This window comes from Haematobia irritans, chromosome 5 (genome assembly GCF_050003625.1).
Source record: "Haematobia irritans isolate KBUSLIRL chromosome 5, ASM5000362v1, whole genome shotgun sequence".
NCBI classification, from domain to species: Eukaryota; Metazoa; Arthropoda; class Insecta; order Diptera; family Muscidae; genus Haematobia; species Haematobia irritans.
In genome coordinates this window covers 98738768-98756192 of record NC_134401.1, presented here as the reverse complement: position 1 = coordinate 98756192, position 17425 = coordinate 98738768, and the positions used below count along the sequence as shown (strand labels likewise).

Genomic DNA, 17425 nt, shown 5'->3' with positions numbered 1-17425 from the left:
TCCCTCCTCCTTCCCTAAAATGCAATTATTTATGACAATGTTCTATGTTACAATAAACAAAATATAGAATTAAATAAACGATTAAACAATTACATCATTGTTGCAACTGACATTGAAACTAGTTTTTGTTTGTTTCTGTTTTTTTGCGTAGTCCCCAGTACTCCTAAAAATCTCATGGATTAATTTCAAAATTGCAAAGTAGCATACAAAAATAATGAATTCTGAAAGCTCTCATTTGTTCTTTAGAGTTGCAGTTGCGTTTTTGTTTGTTTGTTTTTTGTTTTTTTTTGGGAAAGCTTAATTCTTGTTTCAAATATAATACAGGAGTCAAAAATAGGTTTGGTTTATTAGTTTGCGTCAGAACTCAGAGCTGAAAATACAATAAAATTATAGATTTGTTTTGCCTGTTTGTTAAAACAATTAAGTCGCTATTAAGTTAAATTTTTTTATTGACTAAATTTTCTCACAAAATAAAAACAACAAGAAATCGTTACTATTTGTGATGTGAATAGAACAAAATCAAATTAGAGGCTAGCTTCCATTTTGAAAGTTGTGAACTACAACGTTGAGATATCTACCCAGCAAAAACTCTCATTACCCGGTAATCTTGTAGGTAAGCCTATTTAAAAATTAATAACCACTTATTAATTGGCATCGCTTCGGATTACATTTACATACGCATGTCCTAGGAGGGAAGTACTTCTTCCCAGGCATACTATCGGCCATAAAATAAGTAGTGCATTTAAAGCATATAATCACCTAATATGTAATGACTTATTCGTAGATACACCAAAACTTGCAAAATAGCCACTTATTGTCTCAGGCAACCAAATCTCGAAAATATTGATTTCTATCGCCGATTACAATGGATCAAAATATGGCGAGTGGTGCTGTAATAGGAGAACTACTTGAATAGAAACGAATATTGTATAAATAAACAAAAATTCTAATAAATAATCTAAATAAGATTACACTCAAATTAATTTCACACTTAAAATAGAAATAAATGTAGGTTGTTTAAGGTAAAGGGTGATTTGTTAAGAGCTTGATAACTTTTTTTAAAAAAAAAACGCATAAATTTGCAAAATCTCATCGGTTCTTTATTTGAAACGTTAGATTGGTCCATGACATTTACTTTTTGAAGATAATTTCATTTAAATGTTGACCGCGGCTGCGTCTTAGGTGGTCCATTCGGAAAGTCCAATTTTGGGCAACTTTTTCGAGCATTTCGGCCGGAATAGCCCGAATTTCTTCGGAAATGTTGTCTTCCAAAGCTGGAATAGTTGCTGGCTTACTTCTGTAGACTTTAGACTTGACGTAGCCCCACAAAAAATAGTCTAAAGGCGTCAAATCGCATGATCTTGGTGGCCAACTTACCGGTCCATTTCTTGAGATGAATTGTTCTCCGAAGTTTTCCCTCAAAATGGCCATAGAATCGCGAGCTGTGTGGCATGTAGCGCCATCTTGTTGAAACCACATGTCAACCAAGTTCAGTTCTTCCATTTTTGGCAACAAAAAGTTTGTTAGCATCGAACGATAGCGATCGCCATTCACCGTAACGTTGCGTCCAACAGCATCTTTGAAAAAATACGGTCCAATGATTCCACCAGCGTACAAACCACACCAAACAGTGCATTTTTCAGGATGCATGGGCAGTTCTTGAACGGCTTCTGGTTGCTCTTCACTCCAAATGCGGCAATTTTGCTTATTTACGTAGCCATTCAACCAGAAATGAGCCTCATCGCTGAACAAAATTTGTCGATAAAAAAGCGGATTTTCTGCCAACTTTTCTAGGGCCCATTCACTGAAAATTCGACGTTGTGACAGATCGTTCGTCTATTCATGATGAAATGTCAAAGCATACTGAGCATCTTTCTCTTTGACACCATGTCTGAAATCCCACGTGATCTGTCAAATACTAATGCATGAAAATCCTAACCTCAAAAGAATCACCCTTTAGTTGGATTCGTGAATTACGATACAATATATCCAATAGCCAATTCACATAAGGTTCGAAATCTACTAAAAGTGGATTTTAAGTCTCTTTTTTATAAGGCAAATGACATTTGAAATTTAGTTTAAACGCATTTTGGAAGTGTAATGTGAATGAGGTATAAGAAAGCATTTATTTAAAGCATAATATGATAATGTCATTAAACACAATTATTATGAAATATTTGTGATAAAAAATTCCTAACGGAAAAATCTTCAGAATTACCGTTACATTACATATTCTTTTTGATTTTTTATGTAAGTGCTCGATTATGTGAATAATTATATTAACTACAACTGCCTAAAAATTTGAGAATAACAATTCGAAAATTACCGAGAAGTATTTATTTTTGTCATTACAAGTTAGTCATTATAACTCGCCGCAATGTAATGCAACGTGTAATGACAGCTTTACTCCTGGTAATGTCAATTGTAATGAGATGTGGTTACCTAGTTTTTGCTGGGTAAGCTATTTTTTTTGTTGAGTAGCAATATAAATTTGCATGATAAAATGATTGGGTAAGTTGAACTTGAAATATATGTAATAAAATTAATTAAATAAAATCAGCATCCTGAGAAAAAAGTCTACTACGCTTTAATTTATTTTTACTTCATGCAAATTAGTTTAATTTAAAATTAGTTAAATTTTTCCAAAATGTGAGAAAATGTTTGTTTATTTTTACGGACAAAAACAAAGTGATTTTAATATGTTTCGGTGTAAACATTATATGTTTGAATTTTTCAAATTTCAAATGTTTTTAAGTGCAAACATATAATGTTCATAAATTAGTATAAGATGTTTGGGACATATATACACCCTCACAAAAAATCGCTTCTGTAACATATACTCCCAAACATATTTTGCTTCAAGCATATACATTTTTGGGTATTGCCCAAACATTTATATGTTTGATCTCTTCCAATATATAATATGTTTGAAAGCATATTGGTCTAAACAATATATGTTTGGGTAGTCTAAGTTCCAAACATTTTGTATTTTTGCATCCAAATTCAATAATGTTGTCTTCCAAAAAACAATATGTTATTATGTGAACATATAATATGTTTGGAAGCATTTTGCACCCAAAAATATTATATGCTTAAAAAAATTCTCCCAAACAATATTGTGCTCAAAATTTTATTTATTTATTTATATATTTACAATCATAATGAATTATGAAAATAAACAGGTAATATAGGTGCTAACAACATAGGTTTTCGACCTGAATGCTCAAAACTTTGTTTCTGCCTAATTGTATATTCCCTCACATCTTTCTCACTTCCACGAGATTTTTTAGTTCTTAGCACATTTTTCTGTAATACAAACATTGTAGAAGAAATTATTCAATTTTATGATTTTTTTTATTTTAATTTTACCTTTTGCCGGACGGGGATTCGAACAGCGGACCACACAGTTTGTAAGGATCAACGAAGTAGCTGATCAATTGCCCAAGGGAAAATAAAATGTTAATTTTGTAATAACAAGCAACCACCACCAACTTAATTCAATATCGCTCCCTGTTAAATAGCGCTCCAAGCTACTAAACACATATATGTTTATAGGTTATTTCTAAATTAATATATGTTTGCATCCAAGCATATTATATTTACAAACATTTTATGTCCCAAACATAATATGTTCTAACATATTAACATATATGTCCCAAACATGTTATGAACATTATATGCTTGCACTCAAAAATATTGTGTTTAAAAATTTGTGTTCCAAACATATAATGTTTATAGCCAAACATATGAAAAACAGTCTTTTTCATCCGTGTATGTAAATATGTTAGAACATATTGTGTTTGCGACATTATGTTACGTTTCTTTATATATAAAAGCTCTGGATGCAAACATATATTAATTTTGAAATTTCGTATAAACATATATATGCTTACAAATAGCAAAGAGAGGGAGTAGAGAAAAATATAAAGATGGCGACTGAGATGGTTAAATACAGCAAATAAAAGTGTAGGTTGCTGAGTACATGTTTATATTTGGGATTTCATATTCAAATAAATTGGTAATATGTATATGTTTTTGTTTGTATTCCAACACAATTATATATATTTTGCTGCAAGCAAACTAATGTTTAGAAACTGGAATTGACTATTTGGGGACTTAAACAAACACATGCTTAAGGTAAAACATAACATTTTTTCACAGTACAAACAATTTTTTGTTTGAACATATTCTGAAAATATATTTGCTTGACACAGAATAGGTTTGGAAGTATATGTTAGCGAGGCGTTTTTATACCCTGCGCCACACTGTGGAACAGCGTATTATAAGTTAGGGCATATGTTTGTAACATCCAGAAGGAGACGAGATAGACGCATGGTGTCTTTGGCAAAAATGCTCAGGGTGGGCTCCTGAGTCGATAACCATGTCCGTCTGTCCGTGAACACATTTTTGTAATCAAAGTCTAGGTCGCAGTTTTAGTCCAATCGACTTCAAATTTAGCACAACTATGTGTTTTGGCTCAGAATAGATCCCTATTGATTTTGGAAGAAATCGGTTCAGATTTAGTAATAGCTCCCATATATATATTTCGCCCGATATGGACTTATATGGCCCCAGAAGCCAGAGTTTTACTCTAATTTGCTTAAAATTTTGCACAAGAAGAACAGTTAGTACTATAGTCAAGTGTGCCAAATTTTATTGAAATCGGTTCAGATTTAGATATAGCTCCCTTATATATCTTTCGCCCGATATGGACTAATACGGTCCCAGAAGCCAGAGTTTTTTTTGGTTGAAATTTTGCACAGGGAGTAGAATTAGCATTGTAGCTATGTGTGCCAAATTTAGTTGAAATCGGTTCAGATTTAGATATAGCTCCAAGATATAGCTTTCGGCCGATTTACACTCATATGACCACGCAGGCCAATTTTTTCCTCCGATTTAGTTGAAATTTTGCACAGGGAGTAGAATTAGCATTGTAGCTATGCGTGCCAAATTTGGTTGAAATCGGTTCAGGTTTAGATATATCTCCTATATAGATTTCGCCCGATTTACACTCATATGACCACAGAGGCCAATTTTTAACTCCGATTTAGTTGAAATTTCGCACAGGGAGTAGAATTAGCATTGTAGCTATGCGTGCCAAATTTGGTTGAAATCGGTTCAGATTTAGATATATCTCCCATATATAGCTTTCGCCCGATTTACACTCATTTGACCACAGAGGCCAATTTTTAACACCGATTTAGTTGAAATTTTGCACAGGGAGTAGAATTAGCATTGTTGCTATGCGCGCCAAATTTGGTTGAAATCGGTTCAGATGTAGATATAGCTCCCATATATATGTTTTTCTGATTTTGACAAAAATGGTCAAAATACCAACATTTTCTTTGTAAAATCGCCACTGCTTTGTCGAAAAGTTATAAAAATTACTCTAATTTTCCTAAACTTCTAATACATATATATCGAGCGATAAATCATAAATAAACTTTTGCGAAGTTTCCTTAAAATTACTTCAGATTTAAATGTTTCCCATATTTTTTTTTACTAACATTGTGTTCAACCCTAGTGCATTAGCCGACTTAAATTTTGAGTCTATAGATTTTGTAGAAGTCTATCAAATTCGTCCAAATCGAGTGATATTTAAATGTATGTATTTGGGACAAACCTTTATATATAGCCCCCAACACATTTGACGGATGTGATATGGTATCGAAAATTTAGATCTACAAAGTGGTGCAGGGTATAATATAGTCAGCACCGCCCGACTTTAGATTTTCCCTCCTTGTTTTCTTTGGTAAATTGCTAGAATTCTTGGTGTTTTGGTAGATTTTGCAAAATATATCCCTCCGTTTAAGAGGTTCTTTAATCTTCTATAGAAATATAAATTTTCTATATAAAAAATATTTTGTATAGAAATAAAATTGTGACAAAATTTTGTATAGAAATAAAATTTTGAGAAAATTTTTTATAGAAATAAAGTTTTGACAAAATATTCTATAGGAATAAAATTTTGACAAAATTTTCTATAGAAAAAAATTTAGACATAATTTTTTTTTATCGAAATATAGAAATAAAATTTTGACAAAATTTAAATAATATTATATATTCGAATAAGAAAAAACATAACTCAAGTTTTGACAAATTTTCTATAGAAATAAAATTTTGACAAAAAATTTTCTATAGAAATAAATTTTTGACAAAATTTAAATAATATTCTATATTCGAATAAGAAAAAACGTAACTCAAATTTTGACGAAATTTTCTATAGAAATAAAAATTTCTATATTCGTAGAAGTAAAATTTTGACAAAATATTCTTTAAAAATAAAATGACAAAATTTTCTATAGTAATAAAATTTGACAAAATTTTCTATAGAAATAAAATTTTGAGAAAATGTTCTATAGAAATAAAATTTGATAAAATTTTCAATAGAAATAAAATTTTTACAAAATTTTGTATAGAAATAAAATTTTGACAAAATGTTCTATAGAAATAAAATTTGACAAAATTTTCAATAGAAATAAAATTTTGACAAAACGTTTGCAAGGCTCAAGAGGAGAGTACTACAAGACTTATAACGATAACTGTTCAACTGTAGAAAATAAGATTAAGGCACTGTTGTTATATGAGAAGATGACGCACAGTGGTGGTGAAAAATGGTTCAATTGGGGAAGAATAATTTTCGTATGTAATTTCCATAAGAAGTTAGCTTATAAAAATAATTCGTCTCCCCCCGACAAATCTATATTAAAGGTTATGGAAATTCGAGTTAGCCACACCCTCAAAAAAAATCGCTTCTTTAACATATGTTCCAAACATATTTTGCAGGAAGCACATATATTATTGCATACTGCCGAAACATTAATATGTTTGTTTTATGTGAACATATTATATGTTTGGAAGCATTTTGAGCCAAAAATATTATATGCTTGGAAGAATTTTTCTCAAACACGATTGTGCTCATTCCCTAACATACTCGTAATTTTCACTTCCACGAAATTTTTTAGTTATTGGCACCTTTCTCTGTAATACAAATAATGTTGAAGAAATTATTCACTTTTATAAAATTTTTAAATTTTACCTTTCGCCTGCACGGAGAATCGAACCGAGGACCATACAGTTTGTAAGCCAACACACTATCCACTGGGCTACGTAGCTGTTATAGTCACCAGTAGATAATTATCGTTTTAAGTTACATTTATATAGCATAGTTTGCAGCGCCCACGAGCCCATGCAAACATAACATTATTTAACAGAAACATACATTTGTTTGCCACGTGGAGCAGTGGTTAGCATGTCTGCCTTGCATGCAAAGGGTCGTGGGTTCAATCCCTGCTCCGACCGAACATTTTTTTTTGTTTTTTTTTTTTTTTTAATTTACACATTTATATTTATACTATATTAATTTTTTTAAATGAAACATCGAAATGTGCGTTATTAAAGATTTATAGTCAGTAACAGTGCTTGATATAAACGAAATTGAATGATTTTTGGATAAAATATTATTTTTTATTGCAAAAATAACAATCTTGTAATAAAAAACTGTTTTTGTACAAAACTTTAAAATTTGGAAGGCATTCAAAAACTAACAAAAGAAGAACGTGGAATCGAGTATAAACATACATACATAATTTTATAATATAAACATAAATTTATTTAGGAGTGAACAGTTTTTTACTAGCATTTAACACCATCGCTCTAAAATTCCTTTTATTTTTCTTTAATAATTCATTTTAAAGAAAATAAACTTTTTAAATTGTTTTAGCTGTAAAAGTCGAACTTAATGCCCGCTTTTATATTTGATGGTGTCCGTCAACTCCTCGTGGACTACTTTTTAATAAAGAGAAACTAAACTTTGTTTTTTTACATTTTACTGTGTAATTTTTCACTATTTCCTCCTTATTTCATTTTACTGTCCCAACTCTAAAAAGAGTATAGTGCCCTTTCGTTATTTTTATGAAGACCCCTGATTTCTTTTAACGAACCAAGAAAAAAATAATGCCAAAATGATAAACAAAACACATGTCCACACATACATAAAATGCTGCTCTCAAGGCGAAAACATAAGCTGTTTGTTTTTCAAATGTCTATTCTCTTGGTTCAGAATGTATATTCTCTTTATTCAAATTAAATAATATTTAGACTTAAACATATCAAATTTTTGGCCTTATCATAAAACAGTTTTCCGAAACAACATACAAGCGGTTTCACAGAAATTGTTCTCTTTTGACTCTTTTGCTGTGTTATATTGATATCTTTCGTCAACTCTCCCGGTTTCCATCTCTATTTCTCTCTATACTCTCTCTGTCGCTTTGAATAAAATATCACAACATATGTATGTTTAGTTGAAATTTGTAAATTTATATATGTTTGTATTCACACATATGATTTTTATGAAACATTCATGCCCCAAACATAATATATTCTAACATATTAACATAGATGTCCCAAACATTTAGTGTTAGTTTAGGAAAATTACATGTTCGCACTTAAATATATTGTGGTTTAAAATCGTGCCCGAAACACATTTTGTTTATATCGGAACATATGAAAAACATATTTTTCTAACAGTGCAGCAATAAAATATGTGTATTGTCAGGCGTGTGTAGATTGATATTTGAGAATTTCTTTTCAATAACTTAACAGTAACAATTCCCTTTGTTTTTTTGTTGTCCAGTAATCTCGAATAAATAAAATGCTGTAATAATATATAGTATACATTATTTGGGTATTAAACCAACCTGCATTGATATCAGGCGATCATAAAAATTAAAATTTATGATATTATGATAGTATCACCTTTGGGTGAGCACCATTGGTGTAAACTAAAAACACAAATATCAAATACTAAGAATAATGCAAATATCAACATTTAGATAAAAGGCATTAATAAATATGAACTAGGAAAAAATGAACTATAGAGTTAGCTATGTGTTGATGACAATAAGAGCTACATGGCCCAATGGATAGTGAGTTTGCTTACAAACTGTATGGCCTGCGGTTCTCCGTCCAGCAAAAGGTAAAAAAAATATAAAATCGAATATTTACTCTTACAAGAAGATGAACAGAAAAAAAACTGTTGAGAAGTTAATAAATCACGTGGAAATAAGAAAGTTATGAGGGATAATACAATTATCCAGAAAATTAAAAAAATGAGTTAGTCTTTATTAAACTGTTTTCACATCCCTGCACTGAAAAAAGGATTTTCGTGAGAGGAACGTGTTCATGTCCTTAAAATAAGAATGCGAATTTTGCTTAGTACAGAAGACGCATTTTCCTGACGAATGAAGTAGTTTTGTCTTTTTGTAGTTAAGTTAAGTGATTCGACTTAAAACTTTCTTTACATGAAAGAAAATTTTGTTTGACTAACGCTTTATTTGGCTTTAATAATTCTGAAAAATTCTTTTAAATTAATGAAATCGTCTTTTGTTTTGTTCATCTATTTCATCATACACAACAAGATTTAGATCTTATAAATTAAAGTGCATGAATTATATAAATAATACAATTATAATTGTATTATCCACATATTAATATAAATAAAAATGTATTTAATATAAATACATGTATAAGTATTGAAAAGTAAAGAAACAAATAATAATCTATATATATATAAAATTCAATCTATGTTTGTTTATTTGTTTGTATGTACCGAGTTGGCTCCGAAACGGCTGAACCGATTTACTTGAAACTTTCAGAGATCGTAGGGGGCGTTCATGTGTTGAAAATAGGGTACCTCATTTTTTGACACCTGGTCGCGGAGGGGGACCTCCCCTTCGTCGGACTTTTTGAAAATTTGACCAAAGTTGACCGATTTGCTTGAAATTTTCATTGAAGATTGGGGTTGGCATCTAGACAAAGATCCGCTACTTTTTATTTCGATATTTGGTGGCGGAGGGGGCCTCCCCTTTGTTCGACTTTTTTTTAAGTACAGTGAAAAAACTAAAATTCTCTAAATTATCTGAGATTTACAGAGAACATGTGGTGAGGTTATGGAATTAATATGGGGTACCCGATGATTTCATATGTGGATGGGGAGGGGGACCTCCCCCTTGCCCTACTTTTTGAAACTTGGAACAAAATTATGCGATTTGCTTGAAATTTACATTGAATGTTGGGGTTGGCATCTAGACAAAAATCCACTACATTTTTTTTCGTTACTTGGCCGGGGAGGGGGACCACCCCTTTGCCCGAATTTTTTTTTGAAAGTACAAACAAAACAAAACTCCCCCGACTGAAATTTTACGGAAAAAATGGGTTATGAAATTTATATCAGGTTCTCGATTTTTTAATAAAAATAAAAGGGCATAGGGAGACATCCGCTTCTCTTAAGTACATACAGAGAAACAATTAAACTTTTACCGAGTTACTTGAAATTTACGGAGGACTGGGGAGAGGTTACGATATTAATAGTTGATACCTGATTTTGTGATATTTGGACGGAAGAGAGGCCGCCCTTTTAGGCTTATAATTTGCTTGACATTTTCTGGGACGTTTACAAAAGATACGCTACATCACTTTTCGATATTTAGTCGGGGAGGAGGTCCCACACTTGAAGGAAAGTTTCAAGAATTTTCAGGAAAGGTTAGGGGTGCTATTCACTACGGTGTTTGTTGATATTGTATCGGGGAAAGTGACGTCCCTTTAAAACAATAGAGCAAAATTTAAACATCGCCGATCTACTTGAAATTTACAGGGAACGTGGGAGGAGGTGATTAAATTTATACATAATTTTTAAATTAGTATATGATTTTTCGATATCTGGTTGGGGAAGGGGAAAATTGAAATAAACTTTGTCGATTTACTTCGATAGAATTTATAGGGACCATTGAGTAGTTGCGAAATTAATATAGGGTACGTGATACTCCGATATCAGGTTGGAGTGGAGCGAAGGTGGGGGGAGGGTTCCCTTTTGTCCGTTTTTTTTTTTTTTTCTTAAATTGAAAGTAGAGGGTTGTCCGTAAATGGAAACTCGGTACATAATTTTATGATTTTGCACAGGCTTCTGCCAGACTTCTTTTTAGTAAAGAACTTAAATGTACATGAAATTGGCAGCCAACGTAGAGGGTGCATCATTTTCCAACATTTTAGCAAATGTTAATGTGGTAAAATTTTTTACTATTTTTGCTTTTTCCGATTTATTGGATGGGAAACAGTAATTCTTTGTATGATATTATAATATAGTGCTTAATTTTCAGATATGTTGAGGAGAAGGATACCTTTCCTTGACAAACCACACTTAAAATTCACAAGAAATATAGAAGAAGGTACATCCTCTCCCGCCGTATTTGTACCTATAAACGAAAAATCAAGTAGTCCGATTTGTTTAAAAGAATTAAAATCTTTTTCAGCACGAAGGATATAGTTGGCTAAGTTAACGCAAAATATTCCTCCAAATATGCTTCGGAAGGCGCAGCGAAGCGGGCCGGGTTACGCTAGTAAGGAATACAATTAACATGAAAAATGCAATTAAATAAACTAATAAATAGGTAAAAAAATAAATTAAAATAAAATTTTGAGTGAAAAAAGGATAACTTATAATATATAAAAACGTATGACAATTAATTTGAATAAAACAATAAGTAAAAACTAAACTTAGCGTATACCTTTGAAGCTAAACTTTTATTCCAAATAAACTTCCTTACAGTGAAAAGCAAATCATAAACGATATTTGTTGTTGGGATTAGAAATATTTTTTTGAGTGCAGTAGCTAATGTTGATACTTCGATTTATCAGTCCGATACAATTTTTATACCCTGCGCCACACTGTGGAACAGGGTATTACAAGTTAGTGCATATGTTTGTAACACCCAGAAGGATTGAATTGAAATCGGTTCAGATTTAGATATAGCTCCCATCATAAGCATAGGAAGGCCTCTGGGGAGGGGGCTTGGACCCCCCCAGGAAAAAATTTAGCCCCCCCCCAGAATGTGAAAACCTATTTACGATTTTACATTTTCATAAAAATTAGACAAGTATATACAACCGCACAAAGTTCCGCTAAAGACTTTCATGCACAATCGAATTACTTGGGTTGTGGTAGCAGTTGCCGATGGCAATGTTTGAAGTCTGATATTTATGAAATAGAGCTGTGATTGAACTTATGGTTTAGTTGAATAACTAACAGCCTGTTTCTGTATGTCGAACGAGTTCAATCTCGATCGACTGAAATTCATAGAAACAGCTGTTTTTATACCCTTCACCACTACCGTGGTACAGGTTATAATAAGTTTGTGCATTTGTATGTAACGCCAAGAAGGAAAAGTCTGAGACCCATCGTTTAGTATACCAATCGTCTTAGAATTAAAATCTGAGTCGATTTAGCGATGTCCGTCTGTCTGTCTGTCTGTCTGTCCGTCTGTCTGTTGATGTATTTTTGTGTGCAAAGTACAGCTCGCAGTTTTAGTCCGATTGTCCTAAAATTTGGTATGGGGTCATGTTTCGGCTCAAAGACGATCCCTATTGATTTTGGAAAAAATCGGTTCAGATTTAGATATAGCCGCCATATATATTTTTCACCGATGTGGTCATAATTGGCGTGTATATCAACCGATCTTCCTCAAATTCCGTACATCTGAATATTTTATGAGTCTCGAAAAACTTGCAAAATATCAGCCAAATCGATTCAGATTTAGATATAGCTCCCATATATAGCTTTCGCCCGATTTACACTCATTTGCCCACAGAGGCCAATTTTTTGCTCCGATTTAGTCGAAATATTGCACAGAGAGTAGAATTAGCATTATAGCTATGCGTGTCAAATTTGGTTGAAATCGGTTCAGATTTACATATAGCTCCCATATATAGCTTTCGCCCGATTTACACTCAAATGACCACAGAGGCCAATTTTTTGCTCCGATTTAGTTGAAATTTCGCACAGGGAGTAGAATTAGCATTGAAGCTATGTGTGCCAAATTTGGTTGAAATCGGTTCAGATTTAGATATAGCTCCCATATATAGCTTTCGCCCGATTTACACTCATATGACCACAGAGGCCAGTCTTTTACTCCGATTTAATTGAAATTTTGCACAGGGAGTAGAATTAGCATTGTAGCTATGCGTGCCAAATTTGGTTGAAATCGGTTCAGATTTAGATATAGCTCCCATATATAGCTTTCGCCCGATTTACATTCATATGACCACAGAGGCCAATTTTTAACTCCGATTTAGTTGAAATTTTGCACAGGGAGTAGAATTAGCATTGTAGCTGTGCGTGCCAAATTTGGTTGAAATCGGTTCAGATTTAGATATATCTCCCATATATAGCTTTCGCCCGATTTACACTCATGTGACCACAGAGGCCAATTTTTAACTCCGATTTAGTTGAAATTTTGCACAGGGAGTAGAATTAGCATTGTAGCTGTGCGTGCCAAATTTGGTTGACATCGGTTCAGATTTAGATTTAGCTCCCATATATATGTTTTTCTGATTTCGACCAACATTTTCCTTGTAAAATCGCCACTGCTTAGTCTAAAAGTTGTAAAAATGACTCTAATTTTCCTAAACTTCGTAAACATATATATTGAGCGATAAATCATAAATAAACTTTTGCGATGTTTCCTTAAAATTGCTTCAGATTTAAATGTTTCCCATATTTTTTTACTAAAATTGTGTTCCACCCTAGTTTTTTACTAAAATTGTGTTTCACCCTAGTGCATTAGCCATCTTAAATTTTGAGTCTATAGATTTTGTACAAGTCTATCAAATTCTGTCCAAATCGAGTGATATTTAATTGTATGTATTTGGGACAAACCTTTATATCTAGCCCCCAACACATTTGACGGATGTGATATGGTATCGAAAATTTAGATCTACAAAGTGGTGCAGGGTATAATATAGTCGGCCCCGCCCGACTTTAGACTTTCCTTACTTGTTTTTACTAACATTAGCCGACTTAAATTTTGAGTCTATAGATATTGTAGAAGTCTATCAAATTCTGTCCGGATCGAGTGATATTTAAATGTATGTATTTGGGACCAATGTGGCATCACAATGGACTGAATAGTCTAAGCGAGCCTGATACATCGGGCTACCACCTAACCTAACCTAACCATGTATTTTGGGATAAACCTTTATATATAGCACCCAACACATTTGACGGATGTGATATGGTATCGAAAATTTAGATCTACAAAGTGGTGCAGGGTATAATATAGTCGGCCCCGCCCGACTTTAGACTTTCCTTACTTGTTTTAGGTATAAATTCTGAAACATTTGAAAAGAAGTCCCGTTAATCCCATTAATTTGAGTTTCTAATATAACGGACTTTTTCTTTTGAGTGAGTCTTTACATAACCCAAGTCTGAAGAAAATTGTTTTTCTCTTTTTATTTCTATTTTTCAGAGATATCCCTCCCGTAATGGAGACATTAAATCCCGATTGTTTGCGGGAAATCGTAACACATTTACAACTTCAAGATCAAATATCTCTACTTCAGGTTAATGGCTATATTCAACAAATCATACAATCTTTGTGGATGACAAAATATAAACACAATACCATTAATTTTGTGGAGAAATCTCTCAAAGATGATGAATTGGAAATATTCTTGGAAAACATTAAAGATTTTGTGGAGAGTTTTGAATTGCGATTTTTGGATGAATACAAATATGGCCTCTTGAAAAAATTCACTTATCCCAAAGTGAAGACTGTACGCTTGACAATCCATCCTTGTTTCATTAGAGATGAAGATCTAAAAGATTTCCATTGCATGTTTCCAAATCTCCAAATATTTAGTCCCCATGGAAATTTGACAGGGAAATATTTGGATTTGTGGCCAAATCTCAAGGAACTAAATCTAAGCTATTGCTACAAACTGGAGTTGAGATATTTCCACAATATAATGCGTACCTTGCATTTGGAGCACTTGGAGTTGAATATGTTCCCCATTAGTAAACAATGTGAGCAATTGGATATGAAAGAAGCCCATATGGAAAGTTTGAGATATTTACGTTTGAATACCTACGAGCTATACTATTTCCTAGTCAAACCGATGCCAAAACTACGCCATTTATTTATAACCAATCAATATAATCCTCGACAGCTTTTCGATGTTATCTTATCGGTGTGGAAAGCTGGCGATATACGCAAGCTGGAGACAAATGTGAAAAATGTATTGGCCAATTGTTTGGAGATGAAAATGAATGTGCAAGAGCTGTGCATTATCAATGATGAAAATGTTCTACCACAAAATGTCATTAGATCTCTACATATGTTGGATGAATTACGCGTGTTGCGATTTAAAAATTGTGATTTAACAACAGTCGATGTCCTGGAGCTGTTGCGAAGTATACCTCAAGTAGATGAAATCTCTTTGGAAAATTGTCGTTTGTCCGAACATTTGAAAATAAATGCTTTTCAATTGGGCGAAGGCAGGAGTAAATTGTTAAGACTGAATCTATGGCAAAATATTGGAAGAAGACTGAGAAATTCACCAGATCGAGATAATGGACATAACGTAAGTATGACTATGAGGTGTCGAAAAATTCTGCTGAAAACGGAAAGCTATATTTTTAAGCTCAATTGCACTAAAACTGGGCTTAGTTTGACGGAAACAAACAAAAAGAGTTAAACTTGGGGCTATTGTAAGACAAATCAATTACACACGACCAAATCTTATACAGAAACAACATATTTGTTGTCTTCAATCACGAAATTAATTGATCCAATTAAAATTTTAATTGGAATTTCTTCAATCACAGAAATTATAGTACAAATCATCATCGTCAATTAAGAAATTAATTGATCCCATTAAAAATTTAATTGATACTAGGTTAGGTTAGTTTAAAATGGCAGTCCGATTAAGATTCAGGCTCACTTAGACTATTCAGTCCATTGTGATACCACATTAACTAAAAGTACCTATTACATATGGGTACTTCAAGTTTTAACCGCTGAACCTTCTCGATTATTTTCCTTTGTTGAACCAACCAGATTGTTCCAAAAACATTTGCAGACTGCTTAAGTTAACGTTTTCCAGATCTGCCAGTAATCTGAAGCTAACAGGTTGGCTGATAAGTCCCCGGTCTGACACATAGATGGCGTCGCTAGTATTAAATGCATATTATTTTTATATAGTACCAACCTTCAAATGATTCATGTCAAAATTTGACGTCTGTAAGTCAATTAGTTTGTGAGATACAGCGTCTTTTGTGAAGCAACTTTTGTTATTGTGAAAAATATGGAAAAAAGGGAATTTCGTGTTTTGATAAAATACTGTTTTCTGAAGGGAAAAAATACGGTGGAAGCAAAAACTTTGCTTGATAATGAGTTTCCGGACTCTGCCCCAGGGAAATCAACAATAACACTAGGTCACAAATAACAAAATTTTCTCTGTGAATTGGTTCTAGCATAATTTTTCTCATTGATTTTGACCTACTAAACACGAAAATGACTTTTAAAAAATTTTCTGTCGATTGGGTTTCGAGATACAAATTTTTGAACTTTTTTTTTTAATTTTTGGAGGTACACTTACAATTTTGAGCATATCTTTCGTCTTCTTTGACCTATTTGATCCTAGTGCTACTCAAATTAAAGAAAATTTAGTCGTCTACAACTCATTCTCAGAAAATTTTCAAATCGGGTAAGTAGTTTGGATGTTGGCAGCTTAAAAAGGTTAAAAAACGGCGTTTTTTAGTAAAAATGTGGCAGAAAAAAACCATATAAAAATTCATATAAAATATAAAACACGATGCTAACAGCAATTTTGGTTTTTTGCGTATAGCTGAAATTTTTAAAAACAACAAATAGCGGACTTATAATTTTGGTAAAAGAGCGAAAAGACCAAAAAAACCAATCGACAGAAAATTTTTTAAAACTCATTTTCGTGTTTAGTAGGTCAAAATCAATGAGAAAAATTATGCTAGAACCAATTCACAAAACGACTGTTGGCTAGTGTAATTGATTGGTATGCAAAATTCAAGCGTGGTGAAATGAGCACGGAGGACGGTGAACGCAGTGGACGCCCGAAAGAGGTAGTTACCGACGAAAACATCAAAAAAATCCACAAAATGATTTTGAATAATGATATGAAGTTGATCGCAGCAGAGGCCTTAAAGATATCAAAGGAACGTGTTAGTCATATCATTCATCAATATTTGGATATGCGGAAGCTCTGTGCAAAATGGGTGCCGCGCGAGCTCACATTTGACCAAAAACAACAACGTGTTGATGATTCTGAGCGGTGTTTGCAGCTGTTAACTCGTAATACACCCGAGTTTTTCCGTCGATATGTGACAATGGATGAAATATGGCTCCATTACTACACTCCTGAGTCCAATCGACAGTCGGCTGAGTGGACAGCGACCGGTGAACCGTCTCCGAAGCGTGAAAAGACTTAAAAGTCCGCTGGCAAAGTAATGGCCTCTGTTTTTTGGGATGCGCATGGAATAATTTTTATCGCTTATCTTGAGAAGAGAAAAACCATCAACAGTGACTATTATATGTCGTTATTGGAGCGTTTGAAGGTC

General features: G+C 32.8%; 1 protein-coding gene across 7 annotated transcripts in view; it reads left to right on the top strand.

The window, feature by feature from the left end:
* Positions 1-17425, top strand: part of LOC142238159 (uncharacterized) — a 173122-nt gene that overhangs the window by 146981 nt on the left and 8716 nt on the right. For 4 of the 7 annotated variants that reach the window (XM_075309723.1, XM_075309720.1, XM_075309721.1 and 1 more), the window contains exon 2: positions 14301-15414. In XM_075309723.1, coding sequence (XP_075165838.1) covers positions 14317-15414 — 1098 coding nt within the window. In that variant the 5' untranslated portion in view covers positions 14301-14316. Of the gene's footprint in view, positions 1-369; positions 614-2463; positions 2512-8928; positions 8978-14300; positions 15415-17425 lie in introns of those variants that run through there. The other 3 variants (XM_075309722.1, XM_075309718.1, XM_075309717.1) reach the window with 3 other exon arrangements.